Source organism: Acipenser ruthenus, chromosome 12 (genome assembly GCF_902713425.1).
Source record: "Acipenser ruthenus chromosome 12, fAciRut3.2 maternal haplotype, whole genome shotgun sequence".
In the NCBI taxonomy this organism is placed as follows: domain Eukaryota; kingdom Metazoa; phylum Chordata; class Actinopteri; order Acipenseriformes; family Acipenseridae; genus Acipenser; species Acipenser ruthenus.
In genome coordinates this window covers 29,167,931-29,182,439 of record NC_081200.1, presented here as the reverse complement: position 1 = coordinate 29,182,439, position 14,509 = coordinate 29,167,931, and the positions used below count along the sequence as shown (strand labels likewise).

The following is a 14,509-nucleotide window of genomic DNA, read 5'->3' as shown; positions in this document are numbered from 1 at the left end:
CAGTCACGCTAAAGAATCAAGAAGTGCAGTTAACATATGTATTGACTGGTGAAATAAAATTCAGAGTTGCAGCAGTATGTCAACTGCTTTGTCATTTCAAATATTTTAACAAAACAAACATTCAACTTTAAAGCTACAGTGTGCAAAACCACATTTGTAGGTGAAAAACACATTCAAATAAAAAGTTGCTACATTTAAATATATAAACAATATATATATTCGGTCCACTAAAATAAATGGCTTTACATAATCTCTGCAAGTAAGAAATTGGAGTGTCCAGTGTGGCATCCAAAGTAACACTATAGCATTAAAATGTTCAATACAAAAAAATAAAAAATAATTGTTCAAACCAGGACATTGACTTGGCAGAATACAGTATATACTTTTAAAAGTATATTATAGTACTTTTCACAACAAACAATACAACTTCAAATCAGGGAGGGACACAGTTAAAGATTTACTTTGCCAAAAGACTAAAGGTAAATAACTGGCAGTGAGTAATATTCAGACAGGCAGCTGTAGAAAATCCACAAGGGGCAGGTAAAACACAGAAGTCTGAAGGATCAATGGCTTGGTTTACGTGCACTTGAAAATCAACTCTACAGTCATGACTGTGATGTCACGCGAATACAGACAGTTTATTTTGGAAATAAAGTTGATCCAAAAAGCGTCAGAGCAAAAGAAATAACAAGCCTGACAGTGGACATTGTCACACAAGATATCAGACCTGTTAGTATAGTAGAGGGAGCTGTGTTTAAAAATCTGATTGTGAATCTTGCTCCGGGCTATGAAATGCCCTGTCAAAAGACAATCTCCAAATTCATTACTCGGGATCACGAACGTGCAAAGGAAAAGCTTTGACAGGATTTAAGTCTGGAGTGCAATTCAATGTCCATCACTACCGATGTATGGACAAGCATGACACAAGAAGCGTTTAACAGTCACTTGCCACTACATTAAGCAAAACTGGGAACTTGAGTCAAAAGTATTAGCGACACTAAAATTACACGAGAGATGCACAGCTGTGATTTTAGCAGAAGCGATCACTCAGATAATACAGAGAGTCTGAAGTGGCTACAAAAGTAATAGTTTGCGTTCATATCAACACAGCCAACGTGTGCAGAGCAATGTCTTTGCTTTCTGCAAGCGAGCGTGCAGTGTTACTTTGTGGTAGCGTGGCAAGTGTGATTGTGCAGGGCACAATATAAATCTCTGCATTCAGAAAAGCTTGGAGGATGTACGACAAGTCCATGCGTGGCAGCAGCAAGGAGACTGGTTGCACATTTTAAAAAGTGCTTTAAATAGGAAACAAACAGAAATGCTGAGCACAGAAAAAGCACCACTCAAGTTAAGGTGGAACACTGTTTATTATATGTTTGAACGGCTTCTTGAATTAAAATGGCCAGTTATTACTGTTTTTTTTCAAACCCAGATTTGACCAAAGAGTCTGACTAGTTCTTTGTACCCACATGCAACAGGGATAACACACAGACTGACTTAAGTTCCTGATGAAGAGGAGACACCGTTGTCTTCAAATTCAACCGATTTGCTAATTGCAGTTAAACAGAGTTTGAGAGATAAGCTAGTGCGTAATTTGTCTCAGCGATTTTGTTTACATCAGCTGACTGACCCAAGTAATGAGGTTATGCCACTGCTTTTTGTGTCATTTCTTGACCCCTCGATTTCGCCATCTGGATTGCCTATCCGAACAGGTCAAAGCCTGCGTGTCTGAAGCACTGTTTTCCAAACTAGTGAGGCTGGTGGAGGACAACCTCGAAAATGACGGAAATCGTGCCTGTACAAGTGAGTGCAGCACAGAGGACTTGCCTGTTAAAAAGAAAACGAAGACCGAACAAGCAGTGGAATTGTTACTGCGTGGACAGCAACGAACACACACTACTTCTAATGAAACCTTAACCCAACAAGAGATGACGATGTATGCTTCTGAAACTCCATTAAACATTAGCGAAGATCCCCTGATTTGGTGGAAAAATAACCAGACACGCTTTCCAAACCTAGCAGCCTTGACAAAGAGCATGTTAAGTATCCCTGCAACATCGGTCCTGAGCGAGTGTGTGTTCAGCAAAGCAAGGATGCTTGTGAACAAACTGCATTCTTCTTTGAAACCGGAGAATGTGGATACCATAATATTTCTGAATAAAAACAGAAAACAAGCTCAGGAGAAAGCACAGACTTTGTTACATTAGACTTGTAACTAGTTATTCTTGTGTTCCCCGTTGGGAGTTTTTTTTATTATTATTCTAATCCGGTTGCTGTTAAAACATCTAAGGGAAGACAGTAATATTTTAATGTTTTATTAACTTTTTCTGGAGAACCTCGCCGACAGTGTGACTAAACATAAATAATTACAAATGTGTAGTTTTAAGTTCATATGGAGAAACATTTACTTTTTGTGATTAGATTTGATGAAAATATATGTACTTATTTACACATTTCTTTTGCGTTATGAAAAAACGATGCATCGTTTATATATAAATATATAAAATGAATATTGTAGGTTATATTCAAAATAAAAACATGTATTGTAAAAGGCAGTTTTAGTGTTAATTAAATGTAACTTAGATGTTCCACAAACACACACAAAAATATAACTTCTAAGTAGTAAAACTTGTAGAATTTATATTTTATATAAGTTTGTGTGTGTGTGAGCCTTGGAAAGGTAACCAGACAAACAAGTAGCTAATGTGCGGCGTAATTCAGAATGTGAGCGACAACACGTGAATTCATTTCTCGTTAAATGTTTTTATCTTCATGGCAACGCATGAAGCTCTCCTCACGATATTCAGAGTCGTTCTTTTCCTACTTAGTAAGCAGACACGGACATTTAAATATCCCCTCCCCTAAATGACTATGCATTGAGTAATCTGCATTGGTATGGATGATTTTTTTTCCTAAATCAGAACTACATAGCAATGCATTTCCTGAAAAGTACGGCAAACAGGTAGTGAGGAAAACTGTCATGACTTGTGCATGTAAATGCCGCCACAGTTTACCAAAACAAAAGTAATTTCTACCAGCAGCTCAAGGAAAGCTTCTGAAACATCAGGGGTTAGATAGGAGTGTGAAAGAAATACAACGATTCTTGGTAGTAAATCTCCCTCCCGACCTGTGAGGGCACTAAGCAGCGAGAAGAGTTCCCTGGACAGGCTGGCCTGACAGTTCTTTCCCAGGGTTCAAGGGAAGTCGGCCAGCTAGAAAGGGGGTGGGACTCTGTTGCATTAACGCATTGACCCGGAAGGGAAACTACGTGGCAGCCGCAGATTAGAGGGGCGGTTGCACTCGTTTACCAAGGGGTCATGTGTGACAGCATAAAAGGGGACGGAGAAACGCAATCTGTTCCTTCGCTTTGGTTTGAGTTTTGAACCTGTAAAGGACTATGAGAGACCCTGTGAGAAACAAAGTATTGTGAATGTTTTGTTTGTTTGTCTGGAATAGGTCACCAGACAGAATGATATCTACATCATCAGATGGAAGGAAACGCAAATGAATGGAGACGCAGATGGACCACATTAGTTTACTGTAAAGCTACGTCTTAGTTGGTGCTTATCTTGGCGACATCCAAGTTCAAATAAGCATGAAGTTTTAACATTTTCTCTCATGTAATGGAAAACATAGTTCAACTGTATAAAAAAAACTAAATTATTATCAACAATCATGCACTTACATAAAATATTTAATTGAGACAGACAAATAGGATTCCTATTAAATCCTTAATAAATAGAAGAGCAACATGCCCATTAAAAAGAGATCAGCAGCTGCCTTTTATCTACCTTGATGGTAATCTCGCCTGTAACAGCAGCATCTTTAGGTTAAGGTAATTAGTACTATTCTTTGTGGTGACCGTTCAGATTCAATGCAAATGTACAGTAAGGCTCAAGGATTGCAATTATTTTTTTCATTTTTATATAACTGGTTTCTTCCTGACTGACACTTGTTTTGTTTGTCTTTTCTTGCATTTAAAGGGGAATCAGCCCCTGGATCAAAAAGCTTAGATTACTACGATTTTGCAGTTTGTATCTGCAGGCAGCTCAGATGCTGAAAGAGAAAGTTAAAAGGCTACGTCTTGGCTTCTAAAGCAGATAATTGACAGGCATATAACACAGCCTCCTGGACCCCCATACGCTGCACATCCCAGTGTTCTATAGTGCAGGTTTGTCTCATTACAGCTACAACTGTCAAGCCCCCTGCATAGTGAGGCTTTAGTCTATTCACCCAAAGGGAAAGGCAGATACAATGTATATATGTCCCTGGGTGAATTTAACCTGCCATGTAGAAACCCAATTTCAGACCCTGGCAAGTTTAAGCTTAGTAAATCACAGAAGAGACTGTCGTGTGTCTTATAAGAAAGGCAAACACAAGTTCACTAATAAATATAAAAAAAGATTTGTATAATATCAGCTTTAAAAATCACTTAATATTTTAAATGTAAAGTGTTCACTAAAACTATTCACAATAATCTCTAAGTGGAATATAATATTTTAGTATTCATGGTTTGTTTTTTTATTATTATTATTATTATTATTATTATTATTATTATTATTATTATTATTATTTTGCCTGGCGCATTTCTTTACAGCAAAGGGTGCACATTCAAAGACAGACAACATGAGGTAAATAAATAAGCATTCTATTATTATTTAAAGAATAATGGCTTAATATACAACATACTGTCTGTTCTTAAAAAGGGTTTTCTTTTTGTATTTTTGCCTAGACATTTGTGACTCAAAACAGGATTTTTTTAGACATTCATTATTCAGTATTCAGCAACTCATTCCACCCCCCCCAAAAAAATTAGCATCTAAAATGTTAACCCTTTCAGGACCAAGCATTTTTCAATGGGATGCTCCCCCAGGACCAGCTGTTTTTTGGCTGTAGTCGACTCTCTTCCTATAAAAATTCACTAAAAATCTATTTTCCTGCTTAGAGATACATGTATAAAAACACATTATTCTATGACCCAAGAGACCTTACAATACTTCCTGAAAGTTGTGTTGAAAAATATTGATGTTTGGGCAGATTACAAGACATTGCTTCACCTGAGTGATTGCAAAGACACAATACATGTTTATCCTCAGGTTCTTAAAATATTTATAAATAAAATAATAGTTATTAATTTCATTATTATCAGTAATAAGGAAAAAAAATCTAACTGATACATTTAGTTCATGAAATAGCATCTGCTTATATCCACTCGTTTCTTGATATTTATAAATGCTGTAGAAACATATATATTAAAACACATGACAGAATAAATATTCTAATATAATTAAATCAAATACATCAGATTTACAGTGTTTCCCCTTTTTTATTCGCTGTTCCTGTGATGTTTCGGGGTGCTGTAAACTGTCTTCGCCCTTTAGACACTAAATGCCCCTCTCGGTGACGTCACACGAAAAAAAGAAAAAACTAAATCAGGAAGTGAACGTCGGTCTCTCCCCTATGCAATGATCAGTATGCGTTTCAAGCCTGTACTGCAAAGTACTGTGGCCCTGTAAGTCATCAAAACGAAGAGCTATTATTATTATTATTATTATTATTGTTAGACAGAAATAAAAAAGCATGACAGAAATACAAATGGGCAGCATTTCCGTCATACGTTTTTATTTCCATCAGCACTTTTGGGCCACCATAAATAAACGATATAAATTCATTTTTTATCATGTATAAATTATAAAACAGTTTAAATATAGGCCCTATGTCTTGTTCTAGTAGTTTACAATAGCTTACCTGCACTATCTATTATCGGTAACCAATCGGTTTCGGCCGATATGGGAATATAACCATCGCCTATCGGTATCAGCCAAGAAAATCTTTATTGGTGCATCCCTATTTTGTACAGCATCTAAAATCAAGAAAATATACTCTTTGGTTTTATTTAACAGTGATAATATGTTTTGCTACGATGCTTGTCACTTACATTTTTTAATGTTAGTTTTATATTCATATAGCTATCGGTGCCAGGAATTACGTTTCTATTCTCCCTCATTTGAGGTACCACTATTCTCTTAATTATATAACACAATCGCCACCGCTTAGAACGGGCACGTTTGTGTTAATGTGATTCGCCCACAATAAGCAATGGACGGTATAACCTCCCACACAATAACCCAATATTCAAAATGTCCCCCAATCACCAGTACAGTAAACAAAACAAACACGCATTGTGACGGTCGGGCGGTTCCTACAGAGTAGTATCCCAATCCCAGACACTGGAAAATAGCCACGCCAGCCCTGTGCACACATACACACAGAAAAAAAACAGCTTATCGAAAGCGGGTGGTGATCAGAACCCCAAATGATAACAACTTTGTTAATAGTTAGTTAAACATAAGTCATCATAGCACCTCATTTCTTTTAATTTCAATTTGCTTCAAATAATAACAATACCAAAACTGATATAATTCTTATATCCTGTTTTTTGTTCCAACTGTACCCTAAATTACTTAGACAATTAAGCATCTAATAAGCACTAAATTGGTCCAGTTAAGTAATTCTTGTTGGAACAAAAACCAGGAGGGACACCGGCCCTCCAGGACCAGGATTAGAGACCCCTGCTTGAAGGCAAAGGCAGCCCTTAGGTCTGCCACAGTGTGTATGCAGTTAAAAATCTTTATTAAAAAACACACATTACACTAATAAATGTTTTTTATTAAAACCTATGAATATAATACAAAGTGCAAAAAAGTAATGCAAGCACAGAACTGTACAGTACATGTAAGGCTACAATACTGCAAATTGTTTCCAGCGAAGAACTCTGTGATATATACATACTTTTTTGCAAGTATGGACAGCAAAATTTGTCAGCGTTTCCTAAATACATCACAATTCGGATGCTGCTCCGTAGCACGCCACAGTGTTAAAAGCGCAGCACGCACATGCGTAGCCATTCAATAAGAAATCCCCCAGTCATCCAGGTGGTTCTGTTTGCATGGTAAACCACAGGCAGGCGGTGAACTCCTCTAAAACAACATGGGGTTTTTGATTTGTCAATCACATTTTTCACTGCCATCCATATTACAGCAAAGCTGGACTGAAATTATTTCCTTTTCTCTTTCCAGCCATGCTTGCTTGCTGTTGCAGTCATTACTGCTTTTTCAAACTGTAAATTTAACACTGCGTACTGGGATTAAATAGCCAAGGTACAGTACAGAGGTAATCGTTCAGTAAAGAGGTGCAAACAGCTGATCGATCGATCGATCCGTCAAGCTTTTACTACAGTAAAGTGCTGCCTTTTGTATTGAAATCTATGTGAATGGCAAGGTAACGAGGTGAAAACAGCTGATTGGTGGATTAGTAAGAGCAATTACTACAGTAATAAGCATTGTGTTTGTTATTTAAATCTGTGTGAATGACACATAACGAGATCCAAACAGCTGAGTTTGACCGAAATATACCTTTGTTATTGAAATCAATGGGAATGACAAACGGCAAACACTATTTGTCAGATATAAACGGCTGCCCAAAATAACCCTGTATGGTCTAAGTGGTGGATACTGTATATACATACACTGTATATAAACACACATATATACAGTTGTAGTCAAAGGCTTTATTTTTTTTTCCTACCGTCGCAATATTCTGTGCATTGAGGCTGGTAGGCATGGTTTTATGTTTTGTCTGCATCTTTCTACATTGTACCTGGTGGAAAAGCTACTTGCTTTTCTTGTGTTTTAGCCTCGTGGGCCAACTCAAAGAGCTTCACACTGTCTTCACGAAGGGTTTTCAGGTACTGTGCAGCACAGTCTTTTGAAATTACAGTATATTCCGTGTGCACAATTTATCCTGTAGTTTTTAGGTGACAGCTGTTGGCTACCAAAAGTATTTCTGAAGGGAAAATACTTTTCTTCATGAGAAAAATCACCTAGTTGTGCTGATTTCTGTGGCGATAAATGGTTTTCTCCTTCCATCGCTGAATTCTGCACTGCTCCAGAATGCTGGAGGGACTGTCTAATACTGCACAGAGATGTGTTTCTTTTTTGTTTTTAAACTGTAGCTCAGCATCAGAAACTAGCCCAATTTACCTACAGAGGGTGCTGTACTGCTTTTCATACATGCTCAGCTTCCATTATTTGTGTAGTTAATGTTTACTCCTCTTGCAGTTTTACCAGTCTCCAGTGGCAGACAGTTAAAGCACAGAGCATCAAACCACTGAACCACTAAGCAACCTGCTGCAGTGTCTATATATAAATAAACTTCATTTTTACCACTGCTTGTTTCATCACAAAACAAATCTAGAATATATTCTCCAAAGTGTCTTGATAATAAAATGATTTTATTTGCATGGATTTATTTTAAATTGTCTACAGCTATTTGTGAGCACATCATTTCAGTATGAGTTTATATAGTAGTAACCTTCTTGAATTGTAGCTACAGTATGTAAGTTTTTTTGGACTTGTTTTTTTACAAAAATAAAATGTTATTTCTGCTATTTTTTTATACCTTAAAAGAGCTCAACAGGTCAGCCCAGCATGGGATCTCAATGCAGTCCATTCATCATAGCCTGCTTGTTTTTTTATTGCACTCTTGTGCAATCAGACTTGTACTGCAGTAGCAGGACAGACTTGCTACACCCAGACATCATCTGTGAAAAGGTTGGAGGTCAAGGCAACAGGAAACCCCTAAGTGCTCTATGAAATGGATATACCCAGCACTGGTTTGTAAGGTTTGCCTAAGGCTGCAGGAGGTTTTTTATAACAGACACATGGTTTTAGTCTAAGTGGTATAATGAAACACATCCAGCTTGTGTAATTAAATTGGCCTTCAACTGTGTTGAATTTGAAGGCTTTCTTACCTAAAGAATGTGCTGCTGTAGTTTTTGAGCTGAAGAATCGGCCAAGTCCCAGGTCTCCTAATTTCACTACCCCGGTGGCTGTAATGAACACATTAGCTGGTTTTATATCTGTGAAACAAATAAAAAATAAAAAAAAATTGGTAAGAGGTTAAATATTAATATGCAAGATGGATGTGCATCATACTAGGCAGGATGGTTCTGAACCCTTCTAAACCCCTTTAGACCTGGACAATATGGAAATGATGCTGTTGCAGAGAGAGATGAAAAGGCATGATACTGAAGGATGGATTTACATCACCTTCCTGTCTGCAAAGCCAGCACACAGATAAAATGGCAAAAGCAATTCACAAACATCTCAAAACCTAAACTCCTGTTATAAATAAACAAACTAATAAAAATTTTACAAAAATCCATAATACAACATTTCACTTTATACCCCAATGAGAGTAAGAAAGGTGCCACAGGCCCTACCAAGGTCAGAAAACAGAAGCTGATGCAGTGAATCTGTAGTGCCGAGTGAAGTAACAATTTCACCACATTGAACAGAAGACACCCACCCTTTTATGTTTAACATCTCTGGATGTAAAATTGCCTTGAAGCACTGTTACATTAATTCAATTTGATTAGGACTTGGATGACTCAAGGTACAGTTATATTGCAAAATTGTTTAATACTGTTAGTAGACATTTTCATGTTACCTTGTTCAAGAATGCAACCTGACTGTTAGAAACGTAGCTTCTGGGCTGATGTTTTAGGCCTTGTTAAAGCGTTTTATTTTTCTACAGATGTTAAATAAAAGAGGACACAAAGTAATCTTGATAAAGATGATTGGTACTGACATTCACAATTAATACTATGTTCTGAGCACCTTCCTGATGTTAAAATTAAAAAAGATCTTCATACAAGATTCAGATGTCTGGCTACAAACCATGCAGAAGAAAACTAAAGCAGGCCTGCTGCTTTTATAAGCACACAGATGTCACAATAGATGTCCATTTGACACGAGTGCCAAGTGATTTATTCTACATTGTACCTGGTGGAATGGCAAAGCTCATGTCACGATCTGCAATACTTTATTTAGAATGTAGAGTTTGCAGAGTTGTACACAGCAAAGTCTGAAAATGTTGCCCTTGTTATTTTAGAATAAATAAAGGAAGTGTGTTGGCAGGCTAACAAATAGAGTGACGTTTTATACGAACAAAATGAGAGTACCTGTCAGTCACCCTTGCAGATCATCATTTTTGGGGGTAAAATGATGAGAAAATGTTCCGCCTGATATATATCTGAACAGTAGGTAACAACTATATGGAAGACATATATATATATATATATATATATATATATATATATATATATATATATATATATATATATATATATATATATATATATATATAGGTACAGATATGTTCAATTTTAGCATCATGATGTCTGGATTACTCTGGAATATTCCCTTGACTGAAATACCTCTGTGCATGACACGTCGAGAGTGCATGTGTTCCAAGGCACTGCACAGCTGAACAAAATATTTCCAGACTGTCCTCTCTGGTATCAATCTCATGTGCTTCTTAAAATGCTGTTGAAAATAAAAAAAAATAAAAAAAACAGTAACAATTTACAGGTGCCCAAGCACAAGACATCCATTGTACATACTGCAGATGCCACTCTATGAATGAGCCTGAAAAACTTGCAGGCACATTCTCGTGTACGCCCAAAACAAAGAAGGTCTTGTACATTTTTTTTTTTTTTTTAAATATATAACCTGGATTTATGAGGATTTTCATTTAAGGACACATCACATTTTGTAAGTGAATAAAAGTGCACAGGAGAAAAATGACAACAGGATTAACATTGTCTTCATTTAAGTACATTACCAATGCCTACAATACCTACCTTTATGGAGACACAATAGAAACCCATTTTATTGTTTTTCTGTCATGTGGACAAAATATAGACTTAATTAATTAGGTAGGTACTACATGTCTCTACGTTCCCCAAATAGTCATATACTCAAACCAAGCTCTGCCAAAGTTTAGCAATATTGGTCTACCAAAAAAGCCTCCTGCAAAACATTTCTCTTTTCATCATATTTTATACAGTAAAATGTAATCTGTTTCAATTGAAATCACATGAATACTCGGAAAATCCACTTTGTGGTTATTTTCTTGTGTGCACATCTGGTGCATAACTTTAATATATATAAACTTGCCCTTGCTCAACTTTTTCCACTGATTTCAGTTTTAACAGAATATTCTTTTGGTTTTGGTCTATTTTTATACATCTTCAAAGGAAAAGAGAAAAAAGGAGTGATAGAGAAAGGCATGCTACTAAAGCTTTGCTTAAAGAGATCTTACTCAGCAGGATGCTAATATGACAATGTAAAAAGAATGCAAAATAACTGAGTTTATAGAAAAAAATGATCTCATTATAGTATGTCAATTATCCATGGCACATGTTGGCGTGTATTGTACTGAACTATTTTCCAGAATCTGATGGACAATCTACCAGACACTAAACCATTGTTATTTTGTCAACTTTCTAGGCTTAAGACCAGCAGAGGATTTTGAAAAAAAATTAGCCCTAGTCATAATGCATTCTCATGAGTTAGAGCATTTTTTAAGTGTGTTTTGATTAAAGTTGGGATTTCATGAAACGTTTCTGGACTAAAGGCTTCTTTAAGAACTGCTGAGAAAAGCTTGATCAATACTAATAAACTATTTCTGCAGAAAGAATAATTACCAAGGAACAGCTTTCTATTTGTCCCTTGCCTTACTGCAAGGTATTAAAGTGTTGCGTTTCAGTGCCTCTATAGCTGATTGCACGGAATTCTGTTTTATCATAGGGGACTGCACCATTTAGTTGCTAGTTAAGCAGGAGTATGATAACAGTAAGATAAAAAATATCTATGCTTGGTTTAAAACAATAAAGCTCTACATTACTTTAAATATGAATATAAAGGCATGCACAATGGAATAGAAAGCACCCCCACCACCAATTAAATATTAACATACAGTAAAAAAAAAAAAAAAAAAGTTATTTTCCATCTACTTTAAAACAACTGATATATCTTCAAACTATTACCACACTCTGTATATCAGGTACCACAATTTTTAATAACCTGCAGTAAAGGGTTTACCGGTTTTCACATCCTTTGATGAAGGAACCAACTAGCTTTATGCAAATGTCTACCAATTGATATAAAGCAGGTTACATGCACATTATTTATTATGTGCAGGTAAATATAAAAAAAAAAAAAAAATCAAGATGGGTTATTTCTTTGTGTTTCTTTCTACTTTTGTTTTTCCCATATTTAATGGAAATCCTCAATATAAAATTTAGCACAGGGACCTTGTCAAGCATCCAAACAAAGCCGGTGGACCTATTCTTCCCGTAGCTCACTTTGCATATCAGAGGGTTGTTTGATGTCAATGGGGTGCATATCGGCCGTTGATGCATTTAAAAATAAACACAGTACATGCAATATTCTGGTCTATGCAAATGAAGGGCCATTTGATTTAACTTGAATTCTGAAATCGTCAGAAATCAAACAGACTAAAACATGTATTGATACTGCTGCTTTACATTTGCGATATTGTCAAGCTTAAACATAATCTGTACCTTAAAATATGTAGGTTATTAAAAAAAATAAAGAAGCCCCTTGCCTGCTTATAATTGGTTCCCACCAACAGTATAATATCAGACACAGATCAAGTCATCACAAAATCCGGAACCGTGTACCCGTCATGAAAAACACCCAGATCTTTTTCGGGTAATTAAAAAACAAACAAATAAATAAATAAATAAATAAATAAATAAATAAATAAACACATCTCTGTTTAAATACAGTTAATGTTAAATGCGCATCATACTGCAAGATTCTTTGCGACATACAGACGTGCTCAAATTTGTTGGTACCCTTACAGCTCATTGAAATAATGCTTCATTCCTCCTGAAAAGTGATGAAATTAAAAGCTATTTTATCATGTATACTTGCATGCCTTTGGTATGTCATAAAATAAAGCAAAGAAGCTGTGAAAAGAGATGAATTATTGCTTATTCTACAAAGATATTCTAAAATGGCCTGGACACATTTGTTGGTACCCCTTAGAAAAGATAATAAATAATTGGATTATAGTGATATTTCAAACTAATTAGTTTATTTAATTAGTATCACACATGTCTCCAATCTTGTAATCAGTCATTCAGCCTATTTAAATGGAGAAAAGTAGTCACTGTGCTGTTTGGTATCATTGTGTGCACCACACTGAACATGGACCAGAGAAAGCAAAGGAGAGAGTTGTCTGAGGAGATCAGAAAGAAAATAATAGACAAGCATGGTAAAGGTAAAGGCTACAAGACCATCTCCAAGCAGCTTGATGTTCCTGTGACAACAGTTGCAAATATTATTAAGAAGTTTAAGGTCCATGGAACTGTAGCCAACCTCCCTGGGCGCAGCTGCAAGAGGAAAATCGACCCCAGATTGAACAGAAGGATAATGCGAATGGTAGAAAAAGAACCAAGGATAACTGCCAAAGAGATACAAGCTGAACTCCAAGGTGAAGGTACGTCAGTTTCTGATCACACCATCCTTCGCTTTTTGAGCGAAAGTGGGCTCCCTGGAAGAAGACCCAGGAGGACTCCACGTTTGAAAGAAAAACATACAAAAGCCAGACTGGAATTTGCTAAAATGCATATTGACAAGCCACAATCCTTCTGGGAGAATGTCCTTTGGACAGATGAGTCAAAACTGGAGCTTTTTGGCAAGTCACATCAGCTCTATGTTCACAGACGAAAAAATGAAGCTTTCAAAGAAAAGAACACCATACCTACAGTGAAACATGGAGGAGGCTCGGTTATGTTTTGGGGCTGCTTTGCTGCGCCTGGCACAGGGTGCCTTGAATCTGTGCAGGGCACAATGAAATCTCAAGACTATCAAGGCATTCTGGAGCAAAACGTACTGCCCAGTGTCAGAAAGCTCTGTCTCAGTCGCAGGTCATGGGTCCTCCAACAGGATAATGACCCAAAACACACAGCTAAAAGCACCCAAGAATGGATAAGAACAAAACATTGGACTATTCTGAAGTGGCCTTCTATGAGTCCTGATCTGAATCCTATCGAACATCTATGGAAAGAGCTGAAACTTGCAGTCTGGAGAAGGCACCCATCAAACCTGAGACAGCTGGAGCAGTTTGCTCAGGAAGAGTGGGCCAAACTACCTGTTAACAGGTGCAGAAGTCTCATTGAGAGCTACAGAAAACGTTTGATTGCAGTGATTGCCTCTAAAGGTTGTGCAACAAAATATTAGGTTAGCGGTCCCATCATTTTTGTCCATGCCATTTTCATTTGTTTTATTATTTACAATATTATGTTGAATAAAAAATCAAAAGCAAAGTCTGATTTCTATTAAATATGGAATAAACAATGGTGGATGCCAATTACTTTTGTCAGTTTCAAGTTATTTCAGAGAAAATTGTGCATTCTTCGTTTTTTGTGGAGGGGTACCAACAAATTTGAGCACGTCTGTATATTGGCCATATTTCTCCGTTGTTGTTAACATGTCTGTTATGTTCAGTTTTAAAACAGACAGTAGTACAGCACCGCTAGTATTACATTATGGACTCTCGTAACAGCTACCATAAATTAAGCCAGCTGGGTTTTGACAGCAGTGGCAAAAGAAACATGTGCATCTGTTTGGTT

The 14,509-nt window shown here is 36.6% G+C and overlaps 1 protein-coding gene across 1 annotated transcript in view; it reads right to left on the bottom strand.

Moving 5' to 3' along the window:
• LOC117417463 (serine/threonine-protein kinase Nek7-like) overlaps positions 1-14,509 on the bottom strand; it is a 56,895-nt gene that overhangs the window by 16,460 nt on the left and 25,926 nt on the right. The window contains exons 6-7 of the mRNA XM_034029626.3: positions 10,280-10,388; positions 8,813-8,920 (exon numbers count right to left, since the gene is read on the bottom strand). Coding sequence (XP_033885517.1) covers positions 8,813-8,920; positions 10,280-10,388 — 217 coding nt within the window. The remainder of the gene's footprint in view (positions 1-8,812; positions 8,921-10,279; positions 10,389-14,509) is intronic.